The sequence below is a fragment of the Ornithorhynchus anatinus genome, chromosome 21 (genome assembly GCF_004115215.2).
Source record: "Ornithorhynchus anatinus isolate Pmale09 chromosome 21, mOrnAna1.pri.v4, whole genome shotgun sequence".
NCBI lineage: Eukaryota > Metazoa > Chordata > Mammalia > Monotremata > Ornithorhynchidae > Ornithorhynchus > Ornithorhynchus anatinus.
Window position 1 is genome coordinate 23,510,841 of NC_041748.1, and position 24,108 is coordinate 23,534,948.

Consider the following 24,108-nt stretch of genomic DNA (forward strand, 5'->3'; position numbering starts at 1 on the left):
GCCCTCGGACGAGTCGCTCGGCTTCTCAGTGCCTCGGTTCCCTCATCTGTAAAATGGGGATTAAGACCGTGAGCTCCCTGTGGGGCGGGGACTGTGCCCAACCCCATTACCTCGTATGTAACCCCGCGCTTAGGACGGCGCTTGGCACACGCCAAGCGGTTAACAAGTACCGTCGTCATATTATCGATCGTGTTCTCGTTATCGGGCACCTCCCGCGAGCAGAGCCGCCTCCTGGGCGTCTGTCGTGCGCAGAGCCCCGCGTTGGGTTCCTGCGGTTAAGCGGAGCGCCGTGCTTGGGGCTGGGGAGAGTAAAGCAGAAGTAGGAGACTCCTTCCCTACCTTCGGGGGGGTTTCTGGTCCAATACCGTAGGATTTCAGTTAGCCCGTCGGGGCCCGTCAGCGGGAACCTCGGGGGGCCGAGAGTGACCGTGGCGAGGCCCGCCCTGGTCCGGATTAAGGACCGGGACACGGTCGGTACCAGCGGGCACCTCGGGGAGCGCCGGGTCGACCTGCGGGAATAACAGCAGTGGCGTTTGTTAAGCGCGTACTCTGTGCCGAGCACTCTTCTGAGCCCTGGGGTAGATACGGCGTCATCAGATCGTCCCACGTGGGGCGCACGGTCTTAATCCCCGTTTTACAGATGAGGGGACCGAGGCACAGAGAGGCGAAGCGACCCGGAGACCGCGGCACGCTCCGTCCCCGGGGGCAGCCAGAGGGGGCCGTCGGAGCGCGACGGCGTCCGGCGCCGGACCCCGGCCCGCCGGAGGCGGGACTGGCCGGCCGGACCCCAGTCGCTCCCGGTTGATCTCGGGGAGCGCCGGCCCGGGGATCCGAGGAAGACCCTCCCCGGGCCGCAGAGAATCGTGGGCGTTGGGGATCCCCCTCGAGCCCCCCTCGGAAGGAGACTGGGTGGAGGTCCAGGGGTTGAGATTTGGGGTGCGACGATTCTTCGCGACTGTTGAGCGTCCCCTCGGGGCGCCGGCTCGGGAAGCCCGGGACCCCCGTCTCGGGCGGTTCCGGCCCGAGCTGTCTCGGGGGCCGGCTCGGACCCCGCGGCCTCGAGGCGGAACGGGCCGCCGCCCGCGCCGGGCTCCGCCGTCCGCCCACGGGACCCCGCCCGCTGTCTCCGGCAGGAGCAGAGCCCCGGCGGCCAGACGTCCATGGCCGCGATGCAGGAGCCGCAGGAGACCGTGGAGGAGACGGTGACCGTGGAGGAGGACCCCGGGACGCCCACCTCGCACGTGTCCGTCGTCACGTCGGAGGACGGGACCACGCGGAGGACGGAGACCAAGGTCCGGGGGCGGGCACGGAGAGGGGAGAGTCGGGGGGTGGGGGGTGGTCCGGGCTGGCTCACCGGGGGGGGGGGTCGGGGGTATCGGATGTCCATCTCGGGTTCCTAGGGGAGAGTCGGGGGTGCGGGATGACCCGTGCCGGGTCGCTGGGAGACAGACGGGGTGTCTGGACGGTCTGTCCTGGGTCAGTGGGAGAGAGTCGGGGACGGAGAAAGGGGGAGTCAGGGTCGTGGGATGGTCGGCGCCGGGTCGGTGGGGGAGAGGTAGCCGTTCGGGGGGGGGGCGCGTGCCGGGTCGCCGGCGAGAGGTCGGGCGTGGGATGGTCCGTGCTGGATCGCCGGGACGCGTCGGGCTCGTGGGACGGTCCGTCCTCGACCGCGAGGGTGGGCGTCCCGTTCCTCCCGGCGTCCCCGCCGGGGTCACGGTCACGGCCGGGCGGTCCCCGGGGGCGGGGGGGGGGGGGGGGGCGGACGACCCGAGATGGTGCAGCCGCCCGGGGTCCACTGACCCTCGGCCTCGCCCGGCAGGTGACTAAGATGGTCAAGACGGTGACCACGCGGACGGTGCGCCAGGTGCCGGTGGGCCCGGACGGGCTGGCCCTGTTGGACGGCTGCCCCTCGCTGGGCGGCTGCACGGACTCCGTGGACCGGCGCTTCCCCAAGAACGGCGAGCGCTACCTCCCCGCTCAGCCCGCCTCCTCCTCCACGCTGGGCCGCGCCTTCCGCCCCGGCTACGGGGACGTCGGCTACGGGGACGCGGGCTACGGGGACGCGGGCTACGGCGAGGCCCCCGACGGGCCGCCCGACGCCTACGGCAGCCTCTCCCGCGGCCTCCGCTTCCGGCCCCGCTACGCCGCCTACGGCAACGGCCCCCGCCTGGAGGACGGCAGCTTCACGCTGCCCGGCCGGCGGGAGCCGGGGGGGCCGCGGCCCCAGGCCCCGGCGGCCGGCGGGCCGGACCCCGCGGGCCTGAACCGCTCGCAGCCGGAGCGCTTCCAGCCCGAGCCCTACGGCCTGGAGGATGACAACCGCAGCCTGGCGGGCGCGGAGGACGAGACCTACGATCTGGACGCCGACTACTCCACCGTCAGCCGCAGGCCGCCCGCCGACCGGGCCCGGGCGCACGGGCCCAGGTGACGGGCGCTCCGGCGGGGCGGGGCGGGCACGAGGGGCGGGCGACGGAGGGTCCGGCCGGCGGGGGCGCTCCGGCAGGGCAGGGCGGGCGGGGCAGGGAACGGAGGAGGCTCCGAGGGAGTGGGGCGGGCGCACCGGGACGGCTGGCGGAGGCTCTCGCCCGGTGGGCCTGGGCGCACGGAAGGAGATGCCGTGGGCTCCGGTGGGGCGGGCAACGGGTGCGGCCCCGGGGAGGGCCGGGGGAGGTCTGGATCCACGGCCCGAACCCCCTCTCGTCCTTGCCCGGGCCGCTCTCCGTCCCATCGGCCTCTTCCCGACTCCTCCGATCCCGTTGGGCCTCGACCTCGCCCGTCTCTCGGAGCCCGGCGGCACGAGGGGCAGAGGTTCCGGCCGGAGGCGGCCCACTCGCCGGGCTCCGACTCTGTCCGGAACACTGTACTGAGCGTGTACCGTGTGCAGAGTGCTCTCCTAATAATAATAATAATGTTGGTATCTGTTAAGCGCTTACTATGTGCCGAGCACCGTTCTAAGCGCTGGGGGAGAGACGGGGGAATCGGGTTGTCCCACGTGGGGCTCACGGTCTTCATCCCCAGTTTCCAGACGAGGGAACTGGGGCCCAGAGAAGTGAAGTGACTCGCCCACGGTCACCCAGCTGACAAGTGGCAGAGCTGGGATTCGAACTCATGACCTCTGACTCCAAAGCCCATGCTCTTTCCATGGAGCCACGCCGCTCCTCTCCCGGGCGCTCACCGTGCGCGGAGCGCCGGGTCGGACGCCCTGCGGGGTCCAGGGCGCCGGACCGCACACCTACTGGGGCGGGGGGCTGTACTGGGCGTCTCCCGTGCGCGTCGCGCCGTACCGAGTCTCCCGCTCCGCGCGGGGCGCCGTCCCGGACGTCCGCTGTGTGCCGAGCGCCGAATCGGGTGCTTAGTGCGGGCGGAGCGCCGTACTGGGTGCCCGCTGCGTGCGGAGCGATGTAGTGGGCGCTTTCTAAGCGCGAGGCCCTGTCCCGAGCCCCCGCCGCGGAGAGCGGCCCGTGCCCCGCCCTTCGGGGGCGCTCCCCGCCCGTGCCCCCCCCCCCCCCCCCCCCCGGCTCCCACGTACGTCCAGATCTTTAATTTGGTCGATTTCTATTCCCGGCCTCTGGACCGGAAACACATTCCGGGCGGGGAATCCGTCCCCTATATTCCCGTGTCGTCCTCGCCCGAGCGCTAGTAAGCGCTCGGCGCGTAGGATCGAGCGACCGACCGGTCCCTCCCGCCCCCCCCGCCGTCTCCCCGCAGGGCGGACCCGAACGCGGCGTCGGAGGGGCAGCTCCCGTTCCTCGCCGGCGGCCCCGCGGCGCCCCTGGCCCAGCCGGAGCGGGGCAGCCTGGCCAGCGTGGAGCGGCCGGGCGAGCGCTCCCCGTCCCTGGACAGCGCCCGCAAGGACGCCCGCTGGCGCGACCCCGAGCTGCCCGAGGTCATCGCCATGCTGCGCCACCCGCTGGACCCGGTCAAGGCCAACGCGGCGGCCTACCTGCAGCACCTGTGCTACGAGAGCGAGGCCACCAAGCGGGACGTGCGGCGGCTGCAGGGCGTCCCGGCCCTGGTGGTCCTGCTGGGCCACCCCCGGGCCGAGGTCCACCGGCGGGCCTGCGGGGCCCTGCGCAACCTCAGCTTCGGCCGCGACGGCGGCAACAAGGCCGCCATCCAGGCCTGCCGCGGCGTCCCCGCCCTCGTCCACCTGCTGCGGCGCACCGCCGACCCGGAGGTGCGCGAGCTCGTCACCGGTGAGTGCCGCCCTCGCCCCCGGGCTCCGCCTCCGGCCAGCCCCGCCTCCTCTTGGGTCGGGCGGCCGGGGGGGGGTCCGGGGAGCGGCGACCGCGGGCGCGGCGTTCTGCCGAGCGCCGGGGGGAGGACGGCGCGGCGGAGTCGGTGGGCACGTGCTCTGCCCACGCGGCGATCTGAGCCCCGGGCCGCCCGCCTCTCTTCCGCCCCCCCCCCCCCCCTTCCCGTTCCTCCTCGCCCCTGCCCCGTCCCACGCCCCGTCGCCCGCCTCCACCCGCTCGGTCCGTCATTCGTACTGATTGAGCGCCTAGTAATGTTGGCATCCGTTAAGCGCTTACTGTGCGCCGAGCACCGTCCTGAGCGCCGGGGGCGATGCGGGGTCGTCAGGTTGTCCCGCGCGAGGCTCACGGCCTCAGTCGCCGTTTGGCAGATGAGGTGACTGAGGCACAGAGGAATGACTTGCCCACGGTCGCCCAGCTGACGGGTGGCAGAGCCGGGATTCGAACCCGTGACCTCTGACTCCCAAGCCCGGCCTCTCTCCGCTGAGCCGCGCCGCTTCCGCTGAGTCGCTCACTCGGCGCGGAGCACTGTGGCCGGCCCTCGGGCGAGTGGGACGGGACAGCGTCGGGAGACGGAACGAGCTCGGAGCCTAGAGGGGGAGAAAGGCGTGGAAGTGAAATGCGTTACGGGGATGGGGCCGCGGGGCCGAGGGAGGGGTGAGTGAAGAGAGCAAATCCGCGGGCGAGGGAGATGCGGAAGGGAGCGGGCGAAGAGGAAATGAGGGCTCAGTCGAGGAAGGCCTCTCGGAGGAGTCGGGCTTTCAGTCGGGCTCCGAAGGCGGAGGCGGCCGGCGGCCGTCCGCTCCGGAGAGGGAGGGCGTTGGAGGACGGAGGCGGGAGGTGGGCGACGAGGCACGATGGGAGCGGGTTGGCCTTAGAGCCTGCTGCGGTGGGTAATGGTAATAACAGTACCGGTATTTGTTAAGCGCTCCCCATGCGCAGAGCGCTGTTCCGAGCGCTGGGGGACATACGGGGTCATCGGGTTGTCCTACGCGAGGCTCCCAGTCTCCATCCCCGTTTTCCGAGGTCACCGAGGCCCAGAGAAGTGAAGTGACTCGCCCGCGGTCACACAGCCGACAGGTGGCAGCGCCGGGATTCGAACCTATGACCTCTGACCCCCGAGCCCGGGCTCTTTCCAGTGAGCCACGCGCGGGTTTAGGGGACAGGAGGTCACGGGTTCCGATCCCGTCGATCGCCTTCTCCGGGCCTCGGCTCCCTCATCTGGAAAATGGGGACGGAGCCCGCGAGCCCCACTCGGGACGGGGTCCGGGTCCAGCCCGACTCGGCCCCGTATCCACCCCGGCGCCTAGTACGGTGCCCGGCGCGTAGTGACCGCTGCCCGGATACCGTGATTATCCCGATTAGCATCACTAGAGGAGCCAACCGCGCCGGCCGGGTTGGAGCGGGAGAGCAGCGAGGTGAGGTAGGAGGGGGATCGAGGGGGGCGGTCCCGGGATGGCCGCACCCGGGGAGGGCCTCTCTTATTATTTTTTTATCTATGTTCTGAACGGTATCTGTTGGGCGCTCGCTCCGTTCCAGGCGCCGTACTCAGCACTGGGGTAGGTACGAGATGATCAAGGTTTTTGGTTTTGTTTCCTCTTTTTAATGGAATTTGTCGAGCGCTTCCTCTGGGCCAGACACCGTGCCGGGCCCGGGGTAGGTACAGACTAATAAGGATGGACACGGTCAGCATCCCACGTGGCTTTCCCCGTCTTAATCCCCGTTTGACGGCCGGGGGGGGGGGGGGGGAACTGAGGCCCGGAGGGGTGAAGTGACTTACCCGAGGTCCCACAGGGGACGAGGGGGCGGAGCCGGATTCAGGACCGGGACCTTTCGACTCCCAGGACCGGGCTCTATCCGTCGGGCTCCGCTGCTCGTGGAGGAGGCCGGGGGGCCGGCGGGAGGCCGCGAGGGCCTGGCGGGGCCGAGGGCCGGCGGGCCGACTGGGGTCGAGGGGGGCTGCGCCCGAGGCGAGGGGGTCCCGGGGGCGCCCGGGGCCGGGTCTGCGCGGCCGGTCGACCCCCCCCGCTCCCGCCCCCGCCGCAGGCACGCTGTGGAACCTGTCGTCCTACGAGCCCCTCAAGATGGAGATCATCACCCACGGCCTGCAGACCCTCACCGACGAGGTCATCATCCCCGACTCGGGCTGGGAGAGCGAGCCCAACGAGGACTCCAAGCCGCGAGAAGCCCGGTGGACCACCCTCTTCAAGAACACGTCCGGCTGCTTGAGGTGCCGCTCCCCTCCCCTCGCCGCCCCTCGGGGTGCCGCGGCCGCTCCGGGGCCCCCACGAGGGTTAGCAGGGCGGCCCGGCCGGGTCAGAGAGATCTCTGTGGGGCACAGGTCCTCTCGGGCGGGCGGGTCGCCGACGGGGAAGTTGGGGGCGAACGGGGAGAGGCCTAGGCCCCGGGAGGCCACCGAACAGCCCCGGGGCCCGACGGGGGCGTCGGGGGAGGCTCCCGGCCCGGCGACATCTGCCGGGCCCAGCGGCCTCTCATCCCGGGACGGGTAGGGGACGCCCCGAGGTCATCGGGTCGGGCGGGGCGGATCGGGGCCGGCGCTTAATTCTTCCTTTCGCCTCCCGTTGGCGTGCGCCGGCCGGCGGGGTGCCGCGTGGCAGGAACGTGAGCTCGGACGGGGCCGAGGCGCGCCGGAAGCTGCGGGAGTGCTCCGGTTTGGTGGACGCCCTGCTCCACGCCCTGCTGTCCGCCGTGGGCAAGAAGGACACGGACAACAAGGTGAGCGGACCCGCCCCCGCCGCCTGCGGACACGCGTCCTCGCCGGGCCCCCAGGCGCGGACCACCGTTCTTGCCGGGCGGGTGCCGGACCCCCCGGGCCGATCGGCGAGGTTCGGGACGGGGAGCGTCGGAAGCCCCCGGACGCCTGCTCCCATCCCGGGGGCCGGCCTCGCCCGGCGCCTCCGTTGCTCGGTTTCCCGGAGCGCGGCCCGGCCCGCGGGGAGGAGCGGGCGGAGCGGGGGCGGCAAGGGAGGGACTCCTGACCGAAAAGATGATCCCCCCCCCCCCCCCGCCCCGCCACAGCTCCGGGGAGCTCACTCTGTGTCTCGAAGCAAGCCGGGGGGGATCAGAGGAGGGGAGAGGGCCGGGGGGCCGGGCTCCTGGTGGGGCATTGATGCCCGTGGCCAGACACGCACACCCCCCCTCCCACGGTCTCTCCCTCTGTCTCCGTCTCGCCCCCCCCCCCCCGCCCGCCTTAGTCGGTGGAGAACTCGGTCTGCATCATGCGCAACCTCTCGTACCACGTGCACAAAGAGGTCCCGGGAGCGGAGCGGTACCGGGAGCCCGAGGCCCGGCGCGCCGCCGCCGCCCAGAGGAAGAAGAAGGAAGACGTCAGCTGCTTCGGGGGCAAGAGAGCCAAAGGTGAGGGTCCTTTGACGGGGAAAGAGTCCCCCCGGGGCAAGAGTGCGAGGGGCCAGTAATTACGCCGACGATGAGAACCGAGGCGTCCGTTAAGCCCTCGCTTATCACGTGCCAAGCACCGGCGGCGTAAGCGCCGGGGTAGATGCGGGGTCGTCGGATCGGACACGGTCCCCGCCCCGCCCGGGGCTCACGGTCTAAGCAGGGGGCACAACGGGGATTCAATCCCCGTTTCACAGATGGGGCGATCGAGGCCCAGGGAGGTGAAGCGATCTGCCCCAGGCCTCACAGCGGGGCGGGGCGGGGGGGGGCGGGGGCGCCGAGCCGGCGTTGGAGTCAGGCGCCCCGGCTCCCGGGCCCGGGCTCTCCCCGCTGGGCCGCGCTGCTTCTCAGAGGGTGAGGTGGGGGATCGGGGTGCGGGGATGGGCAGGGCCGGGCGCTGCCGCGGGCGGGGCGCCGGCCCGGGCGCTATAGTGGACTGGGCGCTGCTGGCGGCCTCCCGTGGGCGGGCGCTCTGCTGGGCGCCCGTTGGGTGCAGGGCACCCCGGGGGGCACCCGGAGACGGACGGGACCCGATTCTGCCCTCCAGGGACTCACGCCAACGGTAATAATAACGATAATGATTACGGTCCCCGTTAAGCGCTGACTCTGTGCCAGCCACCGTGCTAAGCGCTGGGACAGATACAGGCAAATCGGGTCCGGCGGTCCCTGTCCCATATGGGGCTCACGGTCTCGATCCCCATCTCCCAGATGAGGTAACTGAGGCCCAGAGGTCACCCAGCGGACAAGCAGCGGACCCGGGATCGGCGCAGTAGTTGGAGGAGGCCGGGCCCGCGCAGAGACGACGACAGTTATCCATGTCCGTTGAACACTTAGTATGCGTCTCGAGCTCTGTACTAAACGCTGGGGTAGATAGGAGATTATCAAGTCCCGCCCGGGGCTGACGGTTTTAAGTGGGAGGGAGAACGGGTATCGTAGCCCCATTTTGCGGTCGAGGGAACTGAGGCCCAGAACAGTGAAGGGACCTGCCCCGGGTCCCCACAGTGGCAAAGAAGTAGCGGAGGCGGGATTAGAACCCAGCCCCTCTGACGCTTAGGTTCGGGCCCTTTCCACTGAGCGACACTGCTTCCGTGTCAGCGCCGAGGGGATCGGGACGGGGGCAGGGAGGTGAACGGGGAGGGGCTGCACGCCCCCCCCCCGCCCGCCGCCCCCCCCCCCCCCCCCGGGGGCACGGCGATGGCGGGCGGGGTGGGCCGGGCCCCCCGCGGAGGCGGGAGGGGAAGAACCCCCGCTCACCCCGCTCTCCCGCTCGCTCATCTAGGGTCGGTCCAGATCCACCCGAAGGGGCCCTTCCCTCCCTTGCCCCTTCACGCTCTCCTTCATCACCCCTCTTCGGGCGCCCGCCGCGCAGAACGCTGAGCTGGGCGCCCGCTCTGTGCCGAGCACCGTGCTGGACCCGGGCGGAGTGCGGAGCACCGTGCTTGGGCGCTTGCCGTAAATGGAGCGCTGGCCCCGCCGCCTGTTAATTCGGAGACTTCGCATCCGTGTGAGCGTTTCCGACGACCTTTCCGCTGCCCGCTTCCCCGCGCTCCACCCTCCTCGCCCACCTCACCCGCCCCACCCGCTCCGTCTCATCGTCTCTAGTCACGGTACGGTCTCCGCCCTCACCGGCTCGGAAATTCCTCACTCCGACCCCATCCCCCTCACCCGCCCCGTCTCCCACGCACCCCCTCCCCGGAAATCCGGGCTCTTCCCCCGCCGAGACCTCGCATCTTTTGACACCACCCCCTCCGGCGTTCTCAAGTCATCACGTCCCGTTGGCCTCCGTGCCCGGACTACCTTCTCTGAACGCGCAGCTCGACACCCTCGGCGGCACCCTCTCCTCCGACCCAACTCCCTCACTCCCCCGTTGGTTCGTTCGGTCGTATTTAGTGAGCGCTTACCGTGCGCAAAGCCCCGCGCTCCCGTTCCTCCGCCGACGTCGCGCCGCCGACCCCCAGCCCCGGATCACCTCCCCGGTCGTTTCCTCCGCTCCAGACGGCGGGCCGACCTTATCCGTCTCTTTCGGCTTCCTCCTGCTGGCAGTGAGACCCTTCCGTCTTGGACGTCCGTGCTCACGCTAGCCGTTTCAGACTTTTAAATCCCTCCTCAAACCTCCAGCCCCGCCCCCCCCCCCCCCCCCGGGGCCTCCCCCGTCTCTCGCCCCTAATGACCCGACCGCGTAGCTTCGTCTGTTTTGATCTATTCACCTATTAAATAGAGACGCGGCCTGGCTTAGTGGCGAGAGCCCGGGCTTGGGACGCAGAGGTCGTGGGTTCGGATCCCGGCTCCGCCACCTGTCGGTGACCTTGGGCAAGCCACTTCATTTTCTCTGGGCCTCAGTTACCTCATCTGTAAAATGGGGATGAAGAGCGTGAGCCCCACGTGAGACAACCTTGTGTCTACCCCAGCGCTTGGAGTAATGCTCGGCACACAGTAAGCACTTAACCGATAACATTATCGTTATTACTGCTATTACACGGAAACGATCGGGCGTGACCTCCTGAAAATCTCCCCTGCTTCTCCCCAGTTCTTTCCTCCAGCCCCGACTTGGATTTTCCCTTCCCGCCTCCTGCCTCCTCTCCAAATCTACGCCTTCCACCTGCGCCTCCGACCTCATCCCTTCACATCTGATCAAAACACTTGCCCCCTCCGATCTTCCCTCCCCGACCGCCATCTTCAAGTGTTTGGCTCTCCAGCGGCTTCCTCCCCGCCGCTTTCAAACGTGCCGATGTCTCCCCCCTCCTGAAAAATAAACACCCTCCCTTGACCCCCCCCCCCCCAATTCCTTCTGGTTATCGCCCCGTCGCCCTCCTACCATTCCTTTCCGAACTCTTCGAGCGAGTGGTCCGTACCCGCTGCCTCCGCTTCCTCTCCCCCGGTTGTCTCCTCGGCTCCTGCCATCTGGCTTCCACCCCCACCAGTCCACAGAAACAGCCTTTTCTAAGATCCGCAGCGACCTCTTTCTTGCCAGATCCCTTTCTGGCCTCTACTCTATCCTAAACCCCTTCGACCCCTCGGCTGCCCCTGACGCTGTCGACCACCCCTCTCTCCCGGAGACGTTATCTTCCAACTTTGGTTTCACTGCCCCCGTCCTCTCCTGGTTCTCCTCCTCCTCCTCCCTCTCTCGTCTCTCCGCTCCTTCAAATCCTCTTCTGCAGGCTCCCCCTCCGCCTCCCACCCGCTAAACCGTGGGAGTCCCTCGGGGCTCAGATCTCTTCTCTCTCTTCTCTTCTCTCTTGGAATCGGCTCCCGTGGCTTCGCTACCACCTCGGTGCCGACGATTCCCCATTCTCCCCCTCCAGCCCCGACCTCTCTCCTCCTCTGCAGTCTCGTATCCCCTCCTGCCTTCGGAACGTCTCTGCTCGGCTGCCCCGCCGACACTTTAAACTTAACGTGTCCCAAGCGGAATCTCTCCCCTTCCCGACCAAACCCCGTCTTCCCTCGGAGTCTCCTTTCACCGTCGACAGCGCCGCCGTCCTCCCTGTCGCACCGGCCCATCTTTCCCATCCAGCCGCCGGATCCCGTCCGTTCCGCCTTCACGACGTCGTCCTTCCCTCTCCGTCCCAACTGCTGACACGTTCGTCCTATCCTACGTCGGCCTCCCTGCCTCCCGCCCCTCCCTACTCCAGGCCGCCCCTCACTCTGCCGCCCGGGTCATTTTGCTACCCAAACGTCCGGGCCGGGTCTCCCCGCTCCCCGAGACCCTCCGGCGGTTGCCCGTCCACCTCCGCGCCGGACGGAGACCCTTCACCGTCGGCTTTAAGGCACTCAATCCCCTCGCCCCCTCCTACCTCACCTCGCGCGTCTCCTTCTACAGCCCAGCCCGCACACTTTGCTCCCCCGAGACCGACCTGCTCTCCGTATCTCCGTTTCATCTCTCTCGTGCCGCGGACCCCGCTCCTCCCTCGGCCCTTGAAACCTCCTCCCCTTTCACATCCGGCAGCGCGCCACCCTCCCCACCGGAGAATCAGCACGGCCTAGTGGAAAGGGCCCGGGTCCGGGCGTCGGAAGGGCCCGGGTCCTCATCCCGGCTCGGCCGCGTGGCTGCCGCGTGACCCGGGGCGAGGCGCTTCGCTTCCCCGGGCCTCGGTTACCTCATCTGTAAAATGGGGGCTGAGAGAACGCGAGCCCCGTGGGGAACGGGGATTGGGTCCGCCGCGATTCACTTCCGTCTACCCCAGCGCTCAGAACCGTGCTGGCCTCCTAGTAAACGTTTCGCGAGTGCCGTAATTATTATTATTCGTTTTGTCGTCGTTCTTCGAAGCCCTCGAAAAATCCCATCTCCTCCAAGAGGCCTTCCCTGATAGCCCTTCATTTCCCCGCCTCCGCCCCGCCCCCTGCGTCGACCACAGCCCGGCTTCGCGACCCTCTGGGACGCTCACCCCGGCCCCTCGGCGCTCTCCGTGTCCTCGTCCTCTCCCCTTTCCCTTCTCCCTGACCCGTTTCACCATCCACCTCCCCCCGCGGGACCGTAAGCTCCTCGAGGGCGGGGAGCTGGCCCGCCAACTCTGTCGTACCGGACTTTCCCGAGCGCTTAGCGCGGTGCCCTGCACACGGAAAGCGCCCGGTGAATACCACGGATCGAGTAGTTTCAGAGCAATCCACCGGACATCGCTCCCGTGCACAGGTCTCTCGGGGGCCGGGCCGTGAGCTTTGCGAGGGCGGGGGTTGGGCCCGTTAAACGTACTCTCCTAAGCGCGCGGCGCAGCGCCCTGCACACAGCAAGCGCTCGGTAAATATCACCGCTCCATCGAGCACCTGCCGCGTCGGCCCCCGGGTCCGGGTCCGACGCCACCGGGCACCCGCTGCGCGGGCCCGGAAAGGAGACGGGGGAGGCGGCCGCCACCCCTCGCGCCCCCCCCCCCCCCAGCCTCCGCCCCGGGCCGCCCCCCGAGGGGGAGTCTGTTCTCTCTGACGCTGCCTCTGATTTCTTCTTCTGTTTCTTCCTCTTGGGGTCTCTATGTTTGTCCTCTGCTGCTTTTCTGATAATCAGAGGAGTGGTTCAGTAAAGGTGAGTGGCTTTTCCTTCCACCCCTCCCGCCGCCCTCCGCTTCTTCCCACACAGGGGTCGGGGGCCGCGGGGCCGACCCGGCGGGGGCGGCTGCCGGCCGCCTCCTACCGAGGCCGCCCTCTCCCACCCCCCCGGCCCCCAGATCCTCCACCCCCGCTGGCCGGGAGAGCCCCCCTCCCCACCCTCCAAGCCCTCCTCTCGTCCGTTAGCGTTTCCTTTCCGCAGTCCCTTCGGCGCCGGGGGGGGCCCGTCGCCCCGTCCGTGGTGTCCACGGCCGGCTGGGAGCAGAGCGGTGTCCCGGGCGCTCGGAACGATTGGGTGGACGGAGGAGACCCGGCCCCCGCCCGCGGGGAGCCGACGGTCTACGCCGTATGCAGAGAGCACTGTGCCGAGCCCTCGGGAGGGAGGCTGCCGCGGCCCCTGCCCTCCGACGGGACGGCGAGATCCGTTTCGCGGAGGAGGGGAGGGGGATCGGGCCCGAGCGGGTGCTCGCCGAGGGGGCGCGGGAGGATGGTGCTCACCTGCTGCGGGGGTTGCGAGTTCACAGGCGCGACGGTGGTGGCAGGTTCTCAAAGGGAAGTGGCGGGGTAGATTGGGGGGGGGGGGGGGCGATGAGAGATTGAGAGATGAAGCAGGGAAGGCCCCTTGGAGGAGGCGGGCTTTCAGAAGGGCTCCGCGTCGGTCCACCCACGGTGCCGACGATCATAATAGTGACGATGACATTCTTTAAGCGCTTACTGAGCGCTGGAGTAGATACAAGCAAATGGGGTCGGGCCCAGCCCCTGTCCCACCTGGGGCTCCCGGTCTCCATCCCCATTTTACAGATGAGGGAACCGAGGCCCAGAGAAGTAAAGCGACTTGCCTAAGGCCACGCAGCGGACCGGTGGCGGAGCTGGGATTCGAACCCGCGGCCTTCTGCCGCCCCGGGCCCGGGCTCTATGCGCCACGCCCTGCTGCCTCTCTCTTTATTGTGCGCAGAGCTTACCGAGCGCTTGGGAGAGTACACCGCCCCAGAGTTGGTAGACGTGTTCCCTACCCACAGTGAGCTTCCGGTCTAGGGGGACTGGGAAGGCAGGGAGGGCCGTGGTCCGGAGGGGTCGGTGGGAGCCGGAGACCCCCCCCCCCCCCCCCCGGCCGAGACGGAGGCGAAGCGGGGTCGGCCGGGAACCGAGAGGGCGATCCGGGGCGCGGGGCCGGGGGGAGGGAGCCGGGGACCCGGTCGGGAGCTTCTGTCCAGCGTGAAGAGGACCGGGCGGCCGCAGAGGGGAGGGCGCCGGGGGCGGGAGGTCGGCCAGGGGTCCCACGGGGGGCTCGGACGGGATAGGACGAGACGTTGGATCAGCGTGGTCGGTAGCGGTCTGGATGGAGAGGACGGGGTGGATTCTAGAGATGTCGTGACTTCCAACGAGCCGTCGTCGGGTACAGAGCGCCGGGACTTGGACCCCTACCTTTTTATTACGATGGCATCCCTCAAGTCCTTAATTTGCACCGGACACCGTACTCAGCGCTGGGGTAGATGATAAGGTAATTGGGTCGGACACAGCCCCTGTCCCACGTGGGGCTCCCCGCTTAGGTCGGAGGGGGAACGGGGATCACATCCCCATTTTATAGAGGAGGAAACGGGCGCAGAGAGAAGCGATCCGCCCAAGGTCTCCGTGCCTCAGTTTCCTCATCCGTACACTGGGGACCAATCCCAGTTCTCCCTCCCTTCCTCTTAGACGGGGAGCCCCACGGGGGACGGGGACCGTGCCTCCTCTGATTTGACTCTGTGATGGAGATGATTATGCTATTCAAGTGCTTACTGCGCGCCAACCGCTGTACTAGGCGCTGGGGTAGATACCAGTTAATCGGGTTTGACCCAGCCCCTGGTCCTACAAGGGGCTCCCGGCCTTAAGTAAGAGCGCTCTGTGTGCAGAGCACTGTGCCGGGCGCCTGTTGCGTACGGAGAGCGCCGTGCCGGGCGCCTGCTGTGTGCAGAGAGCTGTGCCGGCCACCTGCCGCGTGGAAAGCGCCGCGCTGGGCGCCTGCGGTGTGCGGAGCACTGCGCCGGGGGCTTGGGAACGTCCAGCAGAAGCGAAGGCCTGAAGGGTGTCAGATCGGATCCGGGGAGCCGGGCAGGCGCTGGGAGGGCGCAGGTGCCAACCGCGCCCCGAGGAGCAACCTCGTCGAACCGGCCAAGGAGGCGCCCGCTGAGCTCGGCTGAGCATCCCCGTGCGGCCGGGGCCCCCGCGGCCCCCGCCCGCAGAGGGGCGGGGCTGGAAGGAAAACCCAGGAGCCCGACCCGGGAGCCCGACGGCGGGGATCGGAGTCGGACGGAGGGAGAATCCGGGACGACATCGAGCGGTTCCGGTGTCGACCGGAGCGAGGACCCGGGTGGGCGAGGAGCGGGGTCGGAGTTGGCCGGAAGGGAAGACCCGGAGAGGCGAGGGGCGGCGGGACCGGCCTCGGCGTTTCTCTCCTCCTCCTAGATGGGCGCCCCCTCCCCGCGCCCCGCTCACGAGGCCGAGAGAAACACCGGGGCCCCCAGCGGGGCCCGGCGCAGGCCGCCCGCCCGGGAGGCCGAGAGCCGGCACGCGGACCGCCGGGGCGGGACCGACGGAGCTGGGGGTCAGAGGTGCCCGCGGGGACAGGGGAAACCTGCCGCGTAGCCCACGGCAGGGCGGGGCGGGGGCGGGGGGCCTGGGGGAGGCGCGGAAAACATCGCCAGAGGATCGGGGGCCGCGTGGGAACGGGACCCGGGGTGCCCGCTTCCCCGCCCTCGGTGCCGGAGACCCACCGCCCCACTCTTTCCAGCCCACGCCAACCTCCTACCGCCGGTAGAGTCGGTGCCGAGAGGGCAGCGGGGCCTTCCCTGGAAGCCGGGAGTTGGGGGGACCCCGGTTCGCCCCGGCTCTGCCTCTTACCTGCTGCGCCATCCTGGAAAACTCCCTTAACGTCTCGGAGCCCCGGTTTCCCCAGGAACTTTCCCCGCTTCTCTCCAGCCTCGCGGAGATGTCGGGAGAATAAAACGATGTCCCGGATGAGGGAGTTAGAAGGAAGTCAGTCGACTATCCGAAGCAAACTCCCAAACTCAACCGGTCCCGGGGCCTCGGGACCTTTCTTCCACGTGGCGAGTGACCGTCCTCGTGGTCATCAGCGGTCGGGCCGACGGCCGGGGGTGTTTATCGAGCCCCTGCTTACCGAGAGTTTGGTACCGTGAGAGTCGGTAGACACGATTCCTGCCCGAAGGGAGAACGTGGTCTAGCGGAATCGGTCTGCCGTGTGCGGGGCACTGTGCCGGGCGCCCGCTGTGAGCCGAGCGCTGTGTTGGGCACCTGCCCCCCGCCCGGCCCTGTGCCGGGCGTCTACTGCGTGCACGATGCTGTACCGGGCGCCTGCCGGGCGCAGAGGTCTGTGCCAGCTGCCCTGCGTCTACGGAGGGCCGTGCCGGTCTCCGGCCGTGTGCGGAGCACTGTGCCGGGCGCCCGCCGGGTGCGGAGCTCTGTGCCGGGTGCCCGGCGTGTGCAGAGCACTGTGCCGGGCGCCCGCCGGGTGCAGGGCGCGGACCTGGGTTCTGGGGCAATCTCAGTAGCGACGGAGTGGCCCCGGTCCCCGCCGACTCCCTACGGTCCACCTGTCCCGTGGCCGCTCGTTCGACGGGCAAGGATGATGAAAACGAACCGGGGACGGGACCGGCCCGGGGGGACGGGTAGGGGGGTGGGCCCGGCAGGCCGGGAAGGCTGCCTGGAGGAGGTGGCGGGTGCGAGGGGAGCGGGGGCCGGGCCCGGTGGGCAGGGCGGGACGGGGAGGAGCCTGGCTGGGCCCGTGAGGCTCTCGGGTCTGCCCCTCCCCAGCCCACCCACCGGAATTCCAGCAGAGGGGAGACGCCCCAAGTTGGCTCATTCCTTCGTCCGGTCATATTTATTGAGCGTTCATTATGTGCAGAGCACTACTGAGCACTCGGGAGAGTACGATAGAGCGGTAGAACAGACCCAGCCCCTTCGCATAACGAGCTTACAGACTAGAGAGGGCGACGGACGTTAATAGAAATGGATGGGTGCCCGACGTGGCCGTGAGCGCCGTGGGGCCCGGGGCGGGGGGGCACGGACAGAGTCATGCGGGGCGCCTCTTCTCGAGACAGGCAGACCGAGGGCAGAGTGGGACGAGCAGGTGGGCGGCGCGGAGGGAATCCGCACCGGAGACCCGGGTCCGCGGCGTTGGCCGACCCACGGCGTGGCCGGGGGGGAGGCGCGGGGGCCGGGGAGGGGCGCGGGTCGAGCCCGACCCCGCCGGGCGGGGGGACGCGGGGACGCGGGCCGAGACCGACCCCTCCGGGTGTCTGTCCCACAGGGAAGAAGCTGGCCGGGCCGGACCGCACCTTCGACACCCTCGACTCGCCCAAGCGCACGGAGGCCGCGAGAGGTGGGTGGCGCCGCGCCGGGCGGCCGGGGCCCCTCGTAGCCCCACGTCGGGTCTCTCAGTCGGCCGGTCCCGGGCGGGCGCCCGCCCGGGGGCTGAGCGCTGCCGTCCACGCCGAGCCGGGCCTCCGTCCCGCCTGCTGAGAGAGTCCGGCGGGAGGAGGAGGAGGAGGGGACCACAGGCGCTCACTTCCCTCCCGAGGCAGAAGTGGTTCGGCGGCCTGGGCCTCGCCCTGCCGGGCCTCCTCCTCCTCCCCGCACCCAAGTCCGACCGTGGAGGGGGCCGGGCCGGGGAGGCCGTCCCCCGGGGTCGGGGGCTGTTAGCGTCAGCGTGGGGACAGCGTGGGACGGTCGGGTGGTCCGTGCTGGGTCTCTGGGGGAGAGGCAGGATGGAGAAGGGAGAGTCAGGGGTGAGGGGCGGTCCGTGCTGGGTCTCTGGGGCGGAGTCAAGGGTTTCGGATGGTCCGTGCCGGACCGCCGCGGGAGAGTCGCGGAGGAGAAGGGAGAGTCAGGGCCGGGGGATGGCCCGTGCTGGGTCACTGGCGGAGAGTCGGGGATGGAGCGGGGAGAGTCAGGGTGGGGCCGTCGGACGGTCCCGGAGCTAAACTGTTGGAGGGTGAGCAGGAGCCGGATCCGGGTCGCCCCGCCCGGTCCTGGGCCCCCCTCGGGTCTGCCTCCGCCAGCTTGAAATGAAAGAGGGCGTCTCTTCCGTCCCCGTCACTCTGCCGGGCGCCTGCCGGGCGCCCGGCATGGGGCCCGGCACCTGCGGGGCGCGGGGGGGGGGGGGTTTCCGAGCATCTCGGGGGCGCCGCGCCGGATGCCTGCGGGGTGAGGTGCCGGGCATCGGGGGGGGCGCGGGGGCCGCGGGGCGTCGCCTCGGCGCACGGGGGGCTCCGGCGACGTCCCCTCGGCGGCTCCTCCCGCCCGTGCAGGCTTCGAGCTCCTGTACCAGCCGGAGGTGGTGCGCCTCTACCTGGCCATCCTCACCGGGTCCCGGAACCTCAACACCCTGGAGGCGGCCGCCGGCGCCCTGCAGAACCTCAGCGCCGGAAACTGGACGGTGAGGCCGCCCCGACCCCGGGCCCCCCGGACCGCGCCGGAGGCCCGGGGGTGGCGGGAGCGGGGGTCCCGGGGGCGGGCCGCGGCCGGGTCCCCGGGCCTCCCGGCGGGGCCGTGACGTCCGCGGTCCGCCCGCAGTGGTCCACGCGGATCCGGGCGGCGGTGCGGAAGGAGAGGGGGCTGCCCGTGTTGGTGGAGCTCCTGCAGTCGGACTCGGACAAGGTGGTGCGGGCCGTGGCCATCGCCCTCCGGAACCTCTCCTTGGACCAGAGCAACAAGGACCTCATAGGTGCGGCCCCGGGGGTCCGGCGGGGGGGGGGGGGGGGGGGGGGGCCGGGCCGGGGGGGGCGGGGGAGGCGCCCGGGGCCCCGCCCAGCCCGCTCCCCCTCCCCCGACCAGGCGTGTACGCCATGCGGGAGCTGGTGAGGAACCTGGCGGCGCGGGAGCAGAGGCCGGCCAAGGCCCTGGAGGAGGACACGGTGGTGGCCGTGCTGAACGCCATCCACGAGGCCGTCACCGACAGCGCCGAGAACGCCCGCACCCTGGTCCACACCCAGGGCGTCCAGAACCTGGTGGCCATCAGCAAGACCAGGTGGGCGCCCGCGGGGGGGAGGGGGGCGGGCGCCCGGCGGGGGCGGGGAAGGAGCGGCCCGGCGAGCCCGGGGCGAAGCCCGACGCCGGCCTGCCCCCCGCCCCCAGCCCGTCACCGAGGGAGACCAAGGCGGCGGCCCACGTCCTGCAGGTGGTCTGGAGCTACAAGGAGCTGCGCGGCGCCCTGCTGAAGGACGGCTGGAACAAGTCCCATTTCCAGGTGGGGACAGCCGGGTCCCCCGGCGGGTCGACCCCCGCCCACGCGGCCGGATACCCCCCCCGGCGCGTGCCCCGACGCCCCCGCGCACGCGGCCGGACCCCCCCCGGCCCCGGCCCCGCGTAGCCGGTCCCCCCGACCCGCCCGGCCGGGCGGCTCCGCCCCCCCCGCCCCCCCGGTGCCGAGGCCTCGGCTCCTCCGGAGGCCCGCCGGGGGCCGGGAGCTCAGGGCGCCTCTCCCCGTTACAGTCGGCCCTGCCGAGCGCACCCGGGGGCCCCCGGGGCTCGGGCCAGGCGGCCTACGACGACAGCACTCTGCCTCTGGTGGACAAGAACCACGGTCAGTCGGGGGCAGGTGGCGGGCGGGCCGCGGGGGGCTGGAAGGTCACCGGCCCCGGCCCGGGGCAGCCGAGGCGCCCCCTTCCCTCCTACCCCCGGCCCCCGCCTCCGGGGGGTCCGGGCCCGGAGGCCTCGTCCTCTTCCTCTGCTGCCTCGGAGGCTCCTTCCCTCCCATCCTCGACGCTCCCCGCTCCCGCCTCCCGTCCCTTAGCCACGGTGGACTCCCACCTCGGCACCCCGGGCGGCCCAGCGGGAGGCGCGGAGGCCCGGGTCCTCCCGCCCCCGGTCCGCCGGTCGCCTCGGCTGAGCCTCCGCGTCCCTCCGGGCCTCGCCTTCCCCGTCGGTAACATGGGGCCGACCGCGTCCGCCCTCCCTCCCCCTCGGGCTGGGAACCCCTCGGAGGGCAGGACCGTGTCCCATCTCGGGAGCTTCTGCCCACCCCGGAGTTCAGCGCGGTGCTTTGCCCGGAGCGGGCTCCGAACGGACCCGGTAAATTACCGAGGAGTAACCTAGCCTGGCCGGGCACTGGGAGACAGATCGGCGATCGGTAGTCGGTACCCGGTGTCGGCGGTATCCGGGGCACCGTATCAGGCTCCCGGGAGAGTCCGATAAAGGGAGCCGGCGCGGCCCCGGCCCTCCCCGGGGTTGCGGCCCGGCGGGGGGGACGGATGCCGGGAGGAATCCCCGGTAGGGGAAGCGGTAGGGCGTGGAGCCGCGGACGGGAGCGCCGGGGGTGGGGGTCCGGGGGAGGCGGGTCCCCGGGTCTCGAGGGGGTCGCCGCGGGGATTCGGGTTGGGGGAGATGAGGGGAGAGTCGGGGAGGGCCTCCCGGAGGAGGAGGAGGAGGGCCCTCCGAAGGGCCGTGAAGACGGGGGAGGCCGGCCGCGCGGCCCGCGGCCCCCCGCGTGCGGGGGGGAGGGCGCCCCAGGCGGGAGGCGGGGCGGGGGCGAGAGGTCGGCGGGAGGAGCGCCGCCGGTGGGCTCGTCCGAGAGGAGCGTGAGCCGGGGCGGAGCGGGAGGAGGGAGTGGATTCACGGGAGCGCTCGCTAAGCGCCATCGATCGGGAGGCGGCCGCGGAGTCTAGCGGGGACCGGAGAGCCTGGAGGCGGGGAGGCCGGCGCAGAAGTGGAGTCCGGGGGTGGTTAGCGGGCGCCTACCCCGGGCCCGAGCGCCTGGGAGAGTCCGGCGCAACGGAGCCGGCGGACCCGTTCCCCGCCCGCCCGGCGCCGACGGATCCCGGGACCGTTGGGGAGGAGGGTTCCGGCGGGACGTGGGGTGGGGCCGAACCCGGGGGCCTCCGCGCGGCGGCGGCGCGAGGGCGGGAGACGGCACCGACCGACGGGGGGCGGCGGGGCGGGCGGACCACCCCGAGGCCCGGCGGGGGCGGGGGGGCGGCGGCCCCGGGCCGAGGGGCCGCCGCGCGGACGCTCCCTGTTCCGTAGACGAGAGGGCCGCGGGCCGCGACGGGATCCCCGTGGACGAGCTGGGCCCGGGTAAGACGTCGTCCCGCCCCCGCCCCCGCGGGACGGGCGTTGAGACGCGGCCTCCCCGCGCCCCGTAGATGCTCGGCGCGGCGCTCCGCACGCAGGAGGTGCCCATTCCAGTTCTCTGCACGGAGAAGGTGCCCAGCACGGCACTCTACACACGATAGGAACTCAGCCCGGCACTCTGCACGTAATAAGCGCCCAGTAGAGTGCCGGGCACCCCGTAGGCAGGTGCCCCGTCGGCGGCGCTGCGCGCGCGGAGCCCCTGATGCCGCGGGCCCCCCGGCTCCCGTCGGGGCCGTGACACCGTGGACCCGGTTGCCTTTCAGACGGCTACTCCACCATCGACCACCGGGACAGGGGCCACAGAGCCAGAGCCGGGGCCCCCGCCGACGGCAAGGGGCCCCTAAAGGTAAGGGGGCCCCGGGGGGGCCGGCGGGCGGGTCGGACCCCCCCGGCCTCGCCCTGGGGACCGGGCCGGGCCTCCCGGGGGGTGGGAAGCCGAGAGGCACCCCGGCCGCCGCCGCCCTCCGGGCCCGTCTCCCCACCGGTCCAACCCGCCGCTCCTCCTGGGGGGTGTGCGACGGCGATGACGCTGACGGTATCCGTCGTGCGCTCACCATGTGTCAGGCACGGTACTAGGCGTGGGTGTCTGCGTGCGCACGTGCGTGTGCGTGTTTTGGCCCGGCAGGGTCCCCCGCTCCCCCCGAGGCTCCCCGGCGGGATTGGCTGCCGCTGCGCTTCTCCCCGCCTTCTCGGGCCTCCCCTTTGCCCCTGGCCGGTGGCTCCGGAGTCTCGTCCGTCTGTCCGTGCGCGTGTGGACGTGCCCGCTCGTGCGCGCCCGAGGGGTCGCCCCCGTTTAGAGGGCCGGACCGCCCCCCCCCCCCCGCCCGGCCGACGGCCCCCATCGCGGCTCCCGCCGCCTGCCTGCCTCCGTCGCGCAGCGGGCGCCCGGCACGGCCCCCCGCACACGGCAGACCGGGGCTCCGCACGCAGCGGGGCCCGGCAGGGGAGTCTGCGGGCGGTCACGCGCCCGGCACGGGGCTTTGCCCAGAGGAGGCGTCGAGCGGGGCGGCCCCCGCTTCTCCCCACTGCCCCACGGCTGGTCCGGCCCGGGCCTCCCGTCCCCCCCCCCCCCCAAAAAAACACACACACGCACACGACCGGGCCCTCCTCACCCCGACACCCCTTCCCCCCTACATTCCGTCGTATTTGGTGAGCGCCTACTGAGCGCAGAGCACTGTACTAAGCGCTCGGAGACTACAGTTCAGCCCCCGGGTCCTCGGGCCGGCCCCGCGGAGGCCGGCGGGGCGGGCCCCTGACCTGTTCTCTCTCTCCGTGTCTCTGTCTGTCCGCGTCTCCGTCTCCGCTAACCCCGTGGCCCGGCCGCCGCCCCCCTCGCCCGTTCCTCCGCCGTGGCCGTGCACGTTTAACCCGCCGGGCCGCGCCCGCCCGCCACCGCAGAGCGAGCCCCCGGGCAGGGCCCCGGCCGTCGGCCCGCCGGACCCCCGGGACCCCCGGCCGCAGCCGGTGGACTCCTGGGTGTAGCCAGCCGGGCCGGTAGGTTCCCGGCGGGCGACCTGGGGGAGGTGGTCCGGGGGCTTTGCCGGGAGGAGCCCCGGTGCCTCGGTCTCCCCCCGGACCCGCGGGGACCGGCCCGGCCGGGGTCTCACCCGCCGCGCCTCGTCTGTCCCGCAGGGCTGAGCGTCCCGGCCCCCCGCGCCGCGTTTTCGGGGTGAAGAGGAGCGGGGGGGTCCCGGGACCCCGGCGTCCCCGAGGGGCTTCGACCGGGACCTCGGCCTTCCCGACGGACACTGCCGCCCCACCGCCCCGGCCCCCTCCCCGGGATCGCCCTTCTCCCGCCCCCACCCGCTTCCCCACCCCTCCCTCTCACCCCCAACCCACAGCCTGCCCCCCTCCGACTCCTCGGGGGGGGTCTCAGAGAGGCGGGCGGGCCGCGGGCGGGCGGCCGGAAGGGTGAGGGCGGGGGGTCCCCCGGCCCCCGGCAGACAGCACTTTCCGTTTGGACTTTTGGGAACTGTGAATTTCTCTGGTTTTTCGCTTTTTCTTTCTTTTCCTCTGAAGCTCACGTAGCCCTCAGACTAACCTGCGGTGCACCGGGGGCGGGGGGGCGTCGGGGAGGGCCGCCCCCCCGGGACCCGGTGTCGAGTGGATCGGCGGGAGAAGCGTGTGAGGGCCCGCACCTCCCCCGCCCCCCCGCGAGGCCCGCCCGGTGGAGCCGAGAGGGGAAAGGGCGGGAAAAACAGCCCCCTCCCCTTCCCTCCTCTCCCCGTCCCCCTCCGTCCCGGCCCCCCTCGGCCTCCGAACCTTGGGGTCGGGAAACCCAGCCGGGGCCGACGGCTACATCCGGGGAGTTTTAGTGCCTGCCGATTCCTTTGTAATTAAAATAAAGAAAAGGAACCATAAAAAAAAAAATACCAAAATATTCTACTGTATTCGTAAACCTCTACAGCTTTTGTAAATAATTAAAGTACTAAAAAAGCATCCCTGGGGCGAAAATGTCTATTTCTTCGCAACGGGGCCGGGATCCGCCCTCTCCTCCTCTCCCTCCGGACCGTTTACCACGTCGAACCTAGCGCCGACCCCCGTCTCAGGTCGTCGCGTCGTCCCCGACCCGTGGCGACGCCGAGGTCGCATCTCCCCCGGAGCGCCCCCGCCCTCCACCCGCAGTCGCTCCGGAGACTCCTCCGGGTAAAAATCCGGAAGCGGTTGACCGTCGCCTCCTTCCGCGCGGTCACCCCGAGTCTCCGCCCTCGACCCTCTCCCGGGCCGCCGCCGCCGCCCGGCACGGGGGAGTTCTGACTTGGTGCGGGTGGCCTTCCGCTCGCCGGCCGCCGGCCGAGCTAGGGACGGAACGGACGGGCCTCTGCTCGACTCTCCCCCCCGGAGCGGAGGCCGGTAGAGGACTGGGAGCTCTCCGGGTGCGAGTTTGGCGTACCGTGAGTTTTTAAGAAGCACCGCATTCGTTGGATGATAATGAGAGATACCTGGTAAGAACGACGACGGCATTTAAGCACTCGCTACGTGCCAAGCCCCGTTCTAAGTATCGGTAACATCCCCGCCGCCCCGCCCGTCACTTCTACTTCTAAACTGTAGCCTCGGCACTCAGGGACACAAAAAATGCGTTTATTTTCTTTGCTTGCGTGTTTTCTATTCAGCGAATTATCTGCCCGGCTCTTTGGTACCGGTGGGATGGCGGGAGGGGTCGCGTGGAGAGTTTTGCTGCTTCCTGCCTTCTCCTGCTTGTCCGTCCTCTGGCTTTCGCGTCACGTGCGTCCGGCCGGCCGGCGGCCTCCCCGACTGGACCGTGAGTTGGAATCTC

The 24,108-nt window shown here is 70.9% G+C and overlaps 1 protein-coding gene across 4 annotated transcripts in view; it reads left to right on the forward strand.

Moving 5' to 3' along the window:
- The window catches only part of ARVCF (ARVCF delta catenin family member), a 61,743-nt gene extending 39,124 nt beyond the window's left edge, over positions 1-22,619 (forward strand). For 2 of the 4 annotated variants that reach the window (XM_029049045.2, XM_029049040.1), the window contains 17 exons: positions 1,134-1,292; positions 1,820-2,424; positions 3,709-4,196; positions 6,300-6,483; positions 6,872-6,989; positions 7,469-7,631; positions 12,664-12,681; positions 17,011-17,082; positions 18,011-18,138; positions 18,276-18,426; positions 18,537-18,729; positions 18,837-18,948; positions 19,194-19,284; positions 20,724-20,774; positions 21,095-21,177; positions 22,230-22,325; positions 22,464-22,619. In XM_029049045.2, the coding sequence (XP_028904878.1) occupies positions 1,161-1,292; positions 1,820-2,424; positions 3,709-4,196; positions 6,300-6,483; positions 6,872-6,989; positions 7,469-7,631; positions 12,664-12,681; positions 17,011-17,082; positions 18,011-18,138; positions 18,276-18,426; positions 18,537-18,729; positions 18,837-18,948; positions 19,194-19,284; positions 20,724-20,774; positions 21,095-21,177; positions 22,230-22,313 (2,673 nt within the window). In that variant the 5' untranslated portion in view covers positions 1,134-1,160 and the 3' untranslated portion in view covers positions 22,314-22,325; positions 22,464-22,619. The remainder of the gene's footprint in view (positions 1-1,133; positions 1,293-1,819; positions 2,425-3,708; positions 4,197-6,299; positions 6,484-6,871; positions 6,990-7,468; positions 7,632-12,663; positions 12,682-17,010; positions 17,083-18,010; positions 18,139-18,275; positions 18,427-18,536; positions 18,730-18,836; positions 18,949-19,193; positions 19,285-20,723; positions 20,775-21,094; positions 21,178-22,229; positions 22,326-22,463) is intronic. The other 2 variants (XM_029049043.1, XM_029049042.1) reach the window with 2 other exon arrangements.
- Positions 22,620-24,108: the final 1,489 nt, after the last annotated feature.